General features: G+C 47.8%; 1 protein-coding gene across 2 annotated transcripts in view; it reads left to right on the forward strand.

Annotated features, from left to right (window-relative positions):
- The window catches only part of foxred1 (FAD-dependent oxidoreductase domain containing 1), a 50,555-nt gene extending 43,656 nt beyond the window's left edge, over nt 1–6,899 (forward strand). For both annotated transcript variants that reach the window (XM_085968147.1, XM_085968148.1), the window contains 2 exons: nt 1,419–1,523; nt 3,606–6,899. In XM_085968147.1, the coding sequence (XP_085824273.1) occupies nt 1,419–1,523; nt 3,606–3,860 (360 nt within the window). In that variant the 3' untranslated portion in view covers nt 3,861–6,899. The remainder of the gene's footprint in view (nt 1–1,418; nt 1,524–3,605) is intronic.
- The last annotated feature ends 1,433 nt before the right edge of the window (nt 6,900–8,332 follow it).

Genomic DNA, 8,332 nt, shown 5'->3' on the forward strand with positions numbered 1-8,332 from the left:
TCTGATTGGACACTGTAGGGGGATCTTTACTCTGCACCTGACTGGGGAGTGTCTGATTGGACACTGTAGGGGGGATCTTTACTCTGCACCTGACCAGGGAGTGTCTGATTGGACACTGTAGGGGGGATCTTTACTCTGCACCTGACCGGGGAGTGTCTGATTGGGCACTGTAGGGGGATCTTTACTCTGCACCTGACCGGGGAGTGTCTGATTGGGCACTGTAGGGGGATCTTTACTCTGCACCTGACTGGGGAGTGTCTGATTGGGCACTGTAGGGGGGATCTTTACTCTGCACCTGACCGGGGAGTGTCTGATTGGACACTGTAGGGGGATCTTTACTCTGCACCAGACTGGGGAGTGTCTGATTGGGCACTGTAGGGGGTATCTTTACTCTGCACCTGACTGGGGAGTGTCTGATTGGGCACTGCAGGGGGATCTTTACTCTGCACCTGACTGGGGAGTGTCTGATTGGGCCCTGTAGGGGGGATCTTTACTCTGCACCTGACTGGGGAGTGTCTGATTGGGCACTGTAGGGGGATCTTTACTCTGCACCTGACTGGGGAGTGTCTGATTGGGCACTGTAGGGGGGATCTTTACTCTGCACCTGACTGGGGAGTGTCTGATTGGGCACTGCAGGGGGATCTTTACTCTGCACCTGACTGGGGAGTGTCTGATTGGGCCCTGTAGGGGGGGATCTTTACTCTGCACCTGACCGGGGAGTGTCTGATTGGGCCCTGTAGGGGGGATCTTTACTCTGCACCTGACCGGGGAGTGTCTGATTGGGCCCTGTAGGGGGGGATCTTTACTCTGCACCTGACCGGGGAGTGTCTGATTGGACACTGTAGGGGGGATCTTTACTCTGCACCTGACCGGGGAGTGTCTGATTGGGCCCTGTAGGGGGGATCTTTACTCTGCACCTGACTGGGGAGTGTCTGATTGGGCACTGTAGGGGGGATCTTTACTCTGTACCTGACTGGGGAGTGTCTGATTGGGCACTGCAGGGGGATCTTTACTCTGCACCTGACTGGGGAGTGTCTGATTGGGCCCTGTAGGGGGGGATCTTTACTCTGCACCTGACCGGGGAGTGTCTGATTGGGCCCTGTAGGGGGGGATCTTTACTCTGCACCTGACCGGGGAGTGTCTGATTGGACACTGTAGGGGGGATCTTTACTCTGTACCTGACCGGGGAGTGTCTGGGCACTGTAGGGGGATCTTTACTCTGCACCTGAATGATACTGCACCGTGCCTGGAAGTGTTTGAGGGGGCAGTTTCCATTCCTCAGTCTCTAACATCCTTCACCTTGAGCACAACATTCACAAAAGAGACATAATAAATAGAAATTTGCCCATCTCTCTTGCTGTGAATGAAACCGTTTTGGCACAAAACCTCTCAGTAACACTAATTCCTGGCTGTTGTAGGAGGAGGAGCTGGACAACAGTGATCTGGAAGTGGATTATGAATACTTCCAGGAGGCAGTGTGGCCCAGTCTGGCCCAGAGAGTGCCTGTCTTCGAGTCCCTGAAGGTAAGTTATTTATGTGGCATCCCAACGTCTTTAAAGGATATTGATGCCGTGTCACCTGAATGCCATCTTTGTTTTTTCGCGGTGACTGAAGCCGGGCTCCAGCTGTCCTCAGTACCTCGCTCGACTGGCCATTCTTCGTGTGGGAGCCCGCTGAATGCTGACGGTCAGCGGATGGCTTGACTGTGGAGGGACATCACTGCTGAGCTCGATCCTGCCCTCGCCCACTGTCTGCATCTGCTTACATCATGCAAGCTGGAGTCACTGGATGGTAATCTGGAGCAGCTGTTTATTCACTTCCCCTCCCTGGCTTATGGGCACTGACCACTGTTCGAGTACACACTGCTGCCCCAGCTGACATCAGCTAATTCAGCACACTGTGGTTTGAACCTCAGACCTTCCTGGCCTGGATGTGTGTCTATTGTGTGGGCAATGCCTTTCCCACTGAGCCAGCTGTCGGAACTGGCAGCTGATTATTCTATTTGTTTTTAGTAGAAACTCCCTTCTTCAATGGACAAGTCCATAGGTTACCAAATTGGGGCCCACAACAGTGTCTGTCAAGCCATTAGATTTCTGTTTAACACCAGGCAATCCGAGGTCTGCAAGCACAGTGCTTCGTGAATTGTGTATTTCAAATACATCTATTTGTTAATGCAACAGGCACAATGGGCCAGAATTTGCTGGCAAAATAACTGAGTTTAATGGTGCTCGCCATTATTAATGTGTAAATCATCCAGCAATCTGTGGCGAGGAGGAGATACCCCGTGAGTTGCGAATCGCCACAAATTACTGGACGATTTGTCCTCTCTGCTGTTAGCCTCACAAAAGCAGCAGCTCGCCCTCGACCTCCCCGTCCGTGAGTTTCAAGAAGTTGCTGCATTTGCGCCATACTTGGCAATTGCACTTGCTGCAGAAGGTTTAGGCGAGTACTCAACGACATAAGGACCCTTTTAATAATGAGATTTATGTTCCTGCCAGTCAACCTCTTCGGCCCAGAAAGGGAACAATTCAAACTGTGGAGTCTCATTCTTGCAGGTGGTAAATTTTTGAGTTTTTTTTTAATTTTGCTCTTTTCCTTTTTTTCTCTCAATCCAATCTTTCTTTCCCTCTTTTTCTCTTTCTGTACCTGATTTGACTGTAATTCATCCTCTTTCCTTCTCTGTCGTTCCTATGTTTCTTTCTCAATCCTTAAATCTCATTGGTTAAGGAGATGGAATATTGGTCCCTCAGGTCCCAGATGCCCTGTTGCCCTCGCCGCTGTTATCAGCTTCCAGCAACTTGCAGGGCAAAACATTTTCAAGCTGAAGGGTGAGGGAAAAAGTCTAACTAACTGGGTTTGCAGCGAGAAGCCCCGCCCCAGCAAATTCAGGGCTAGTCTCACCCCTCCCTATCTCTGTAACCACCTCCAGCCCTATAACTCTCCAAACACTGCATTCCTACTACTCTGGCCTACTCCCTTCGACCCACCATTGGCGGCTGTGCCTTCGCCCATCAAGACTCTAAGCTCTGGAATTCCCCACCCCTAAACCTTTCTTCCTCTCTCTCTCCTCCTTTAAAACCCTCCATAAAGCTTATCTCTCTGACCAAGCACCTGTCTTAATATCTCCTCCTTGCCATCAGGGTGTCCCTGTGGTTGTGTGCCTATTTGCAGGGGGTCTTTACAGGACAGGTGTGTGCCTATTTGCAGGGGTGTCCGTGTGGGGGTGTGCCTATCTGCAGGGGGTCCTTGCAGGACAGGTGTGTGCCTATTTGCAGGGGGGGTCCATGCGAGGTGTGTGCCTATTTGCAGGGGGGTCCATGCGAGGTGTGTGCCTATTTGCAGGGGGGTCCATGCGAGGTGTGTGCCTATTTGCAGGGGGGTCCATGTGGGGGGGGGTGCCTATTTGCAGGGGGGTCCATGTGGGGGGGGGTGCCTATTTGCAGGGGGGTCCATGCGGGGGGCTGCCTATTTGCAGGGGGTCCTTGCAGGACCGGCGTGTGCCTATTTGCAGGGGGGGGGTCCGTGCGGGTGTGCGCGTATTTGCAGGGGGTCCTCGCGCGAGAGCTGGTTACCATTGTTCTAATCTAATGACTTTCTGTCTTCAGTTGAAAAGCGCCTGGGCAGGTTACTACGATTACAACACCTTCGACCAGAATGCAATCATCGGCACTCACCCACTGGTTACCAACATGTTTTTTGCGACCGGCTTCAGTGGGCACGGCCTGCAGCAGTCGCCTGCCGTGGGCAGGGCCATCGCTGAGCTCATTCTTGATGGAAAGTTCAAAACGCTTGACCTCGGAGCATTTGACTTTATCCGATTCTACAGAGGAACCAAAGTACTGGAAAATAATATAGTGTGAAATCCTGCAGTATTGCTGTGGTCAGACTTGCTAAAAGACACGTGATAGATTATTTTTTATGAGCTGCTTGTCTATAATTCATAAGATGACAATCATGGCAAATTCAGGGGCTTCAGTATGTGGATGTTTGATGCTTTTGGACTGAACTTTTAGGGAACTTTAATTCACGGCAGTTCATCGCTCCAGACTGGTCATCCCTTTTCTATATTTTGAATATCAAAAGGCTCTGCAGTTTGTCCAGTGGGGCCCACCTCCGGCAACATCTGACCAGATCAAAGCCTATTTTAAAAACTGCACAAAATAAACCCATTCCCACAAAGACCACAAGTGAGATCTGTAAAAATCTAATCCTCTCTGAAGGGGGTGTCCCTCATTTTGGGAGAGGTTTGTTCTTTTCAATCAATTTATGTTTGCTGGCACGAGGGATGTGTGTCCCAAAGCTTTCACAGGTTGACGGTGCCCCTTTACTTGCCAAGATTTTAATCCACGGTGATTTAAGATCAAGGTCCCTGCCTTTGATCCCTTGACACAGTAACTGGATACTTAAATCGCTGAGTGCTGTAGCTCTGGAGTACTCTGGACTGAGTACAGGCAGATTGCCTGTGATTTTATTTATACAGTTCACCCAGTGACAAAGTAATTCAGAAAATACTGGAAACAGTCAGTGGGTCAGGCAGCCAACTGGAGGGAGGAAGGTAGGTTTCATCTGGAATACCTTCCGATTCTGACGAAGGGTCATTGACGTGAAATGTTAACCCTACCTCCCTCTCTCCACAGATGCTGCCTGACTCGCTGAGCGTTTCCAGCACTTCCTGTTTATATTTCAGCAACTGCAATATTTTGCTTTTTGACTTCAGTAATTCAGTTCTGAAAGCAGGCGGAGTACTCATTACCTGCCACTAGATGTGACACACACACTGAAATCTCACTCCAGTGACGCTGGTTGATTACTGTGCCAGTGGTCATTGGCATGGGGCTGGGACTGATGTTGATTGGTTAGTCTGTGCTACAGGTAGGGTTCAAGTCCTGTCCTGCTACGTTCCATTCGCTGGGTTTAATGGGGAGCGCTGAGCGGAAGCGGCAATGTCTCCCAGTGATGGGGGGAGGGGGCGGGAGGAACTCCGAGGAAGAGTCATGGCTAGGTGTGGTCCTTGTCTCCTTCCGGAGTTACTTACAGCGTTCTCTAGACATGCTGTGCATCCTTTGCTGGCACAAAGTACCAAACCAGGCCGCTAATATTCAGAAAAATACCCTGTGGGGAAAAATAAATTAAAGACAGTATAAAATGCCATCTAGTGGCAGAAAGTAGAGTTGCTGCACCAACTATTTCATAATAAAAATCCAGGGAAAATGTTGAGATAGAAACTCTGATTAAGTGCTTTTTTATTCACAGGACGTGGGCATCACTGGCAAGGCTAATAGTTTATCATTTTAAAAATCATAACTAGGTGCTCACACGGCAACACTTTATAAAGGGATATTGCTCCTGCACCTGGAAGAGGAAATTACCAATATTATATATTGATGCATTGATGTACAATCAGGGTAAATTGTTTGTTTATAATTTATAATTACAATGCAATTTTATGTACAACATTTGCCTTTGCTCATTTACACACACTTTCTGCTGGGGGAAGCCTGTTGCCTGGGCTTGTGCTGTGCACATTATTGGAGGTCGGTGTTCATGGGCAGAAGCACAGGAATCCGAGTTGGCCCATTGAATTTGCTCTGCAGTTTGTTAACCAGCATCTTAATCCCAGCTGCCCCCCTTTCTCCTTCTAATACCTTGGCTTCCCAAGTAAATCTTCCTTATTTTAAACATCTGAATTGAGTTCTGCATCTAAGGTTCAAATCCGGCCTCGGGTGACTGTCTGTGTGGAGTTTGCACATTCTCCCCGTGTTTGCGTGGGTTTTCTCCGGGTGCTCCGGTTTCCTCCCACAGTCCAAAGATGTGCGGGTTAGGTTGATTGGCCATGATTAAAATTGACCCTTAGTGTTAGGGGGGGATTAAATACGTGGGGTTACGGGGATAGGGCTTGGTGTAGGGACCGGGTGCTAGGGTTTGGATGATCAGCCATGATCTTGTTGAATGGCGGAGCAGGCTCAAAGGGCCGAATGGCCTACTCCTGCTCCTATCTTCTATGTTTCTATCTAAGGCCTTTTGGGGTCGTGCATCCCACAGCCCATAAACGAAGAGATTCAGCACATTTACTTTTTTAAAAAAAAGGCAAAATGCCCCTGACTTATGGCACGATATTTGGGACAAATTGTTCAGTACAGAAGTACGACACCAGTTTCACTGCGTCGTTCTTGAGTACAGGAGAATTTCAGTCACATAGAACGAAGACTGGCTGTAATTCTTGGCTGTCAGTCCCTTGGAAGTGCCGATGGGGGCGAATCCACACTCCCACTGGGAAGTGAATCTCGGAAAATCCCGAGTGTTCAGCCCGTGGTTTTCCGTTCATTCAAAAAGATCAAAGAATCATTCTGTGTGCAATACAGAATTAATTTTTTTTGTTATCATTAATTATACATGCTTTCAAATGCAGTAAATGTTCAGTCGATTTAAAAAAAAAAAAAAAAAAAAAAAAAAAAAAATACTGTAACCAGCACTAAAGTAAATTGCAGTTCTGTATTTACTGTAAAGACTTGAGAGGAGCTGAGAACCATAGTCCGACCTTCCCCAGCACATAAAGGCAGCATTTGGCCGAGCCATACAGACCACAAGGTTCCAGGTACAATCCCTGACCTATGCTAACGTTGGATAGCCTCTCCAGGAGTGGTTGTGGGGATTATAGGAAGGTGTAAATCAGAGGTTCCTGAACTTGAGAGGAGGATTACAGGAAAAGCATGATTCTTGCAACATGTCTGTTACAATGAAGTGTCCTCAATTCTGAAGTTGTCTTGTACGATTACTGCTGATTAACATGTAGGCTTGTGCAGATCAGAAAACGGTTAGTGGCGTGATGTCTAAAGTGTATCTGGTTGAAATGGTTTGTTTGGTGCTGTTTCAAATATTACTGTTACTGTGTGAAATGACTGATATCTCTGAACAGTTTGTGAGCATGCACCGTGAGCAAGGGGTTTAAACACATAGAAATGTAGAAGATAGGAGCAGGAGTAGGCCATTCAGCCCCTCGAGCCTGCTCCGCCATTGAATGAGATCATGGCTAATCATCCAAATTCAGTACCCTGTCCCTGCTTTCTCCCCATATCCCTTGATCCCTTTAGCCTTAAGAAATATATCTAACTCATTCTTGAATATATTTAATGAATTGGCCTCAACTGCCTTCTGTGGTAGAGAATTCCACAGGTTCACCACTCTCTGGGTGAAGAAATTCCTCCTCATCTCAGTCCTAAATGGCTTACCCCTTATCCTTAGACTGTGACCCCTGGTTCTGGACTCCCCAGCCATTGGGAACATCCTTCCTGCATCTAGTCTGTCTAGTCCTGTTAGAATTTTATAATTTTCAATGAGATCCCCTCTCATTCTTCTAAACTCTAGTGAATATAAGCATAATCGACCCAATCTCTCCTCATACGTCATTCCTGCCATCCCAGGTATCAGTCTGGTGAATCTTTGCTGCACTCCCTCCATTGCAAGAACATCCTTCCTCAGATAAGGCGACTAAAACTGCACACAATACTCAAGCTGTGGTCTCACCAAGGCCCTGTACAAATGCAGCAAGACATCCTTGCTCCTGTACTCGAATCTTCTCGCTATGAAAGCTAACATACCATTTGCCTTCTTAACCGCCTGCTGCACCTGCATGCTTACCTTCAGCGACTGGTGCACAAGGACACCCAGGTCTCGTTGCACTTCCCCCTTTCCCAATCTATTGCCGTTCAGATAATAATCTGCCTTCCTGTTTTTGCCACTAAAGTGGATAACCTCGCATTTATCCACATTGGGCAGATGCAATATAATCACCCAACCTGTACAAATCATACTGGAGTTTCTCTGCATCCTCCTCACAGCACGCACGCCCACCCAGCTTTGTCATCTGCAAACTTGGAGATATTGCATCAAGATCCCTCGTCTAGATCATTAATATATATTGTGACTAGCTGGGGTCCTAGGACCAATCCCTGCGGTACCCCACTAGTCACTGCCTGCCACTCGGAAAAAGACCCGTTTATTCCAACTCTTTGCTTCCTGTCTGCCAACCAGTTCTCTATCCAAGTCAGTACCTTACCCCAATCCCATGTGCTTTAACTTTGCACGCTAATCTCTTATGCGGGACCTTATCGAAAGCCTTCTGAAAGTCCAAATACACCACATCCGCTGGTTCTCCCTTATCTATTCTACCAGTTACATCCTCAAAAAATTTCAGTAGATTAGTCGAGCATGATTTACCTTTTGTAAATCCATGTTGACTTTGTCCGATCCTGTCACTGTTTTCCAAGTGCTCTGCTATTACATCTTTTATAATGGACTCTAGCATTTTCCCCACTACCGATGTCTATAATTC

Source organism: Somniosus microcephalus, chromosome 26 (genome assembly GCF_052327205.1).
Source record: "Somniosus microcephalus isolate GS21.2 chromosome 26, FLI_Smic_1.0, whole genome shotgun sequence".
Classification (NCBI taxonomy): Eukaryota; Metazoa; Chordata; class Chondrichthyes; order Squaliformes; family Somniosidae; genus Somniosus; species Somniosus microcephalus.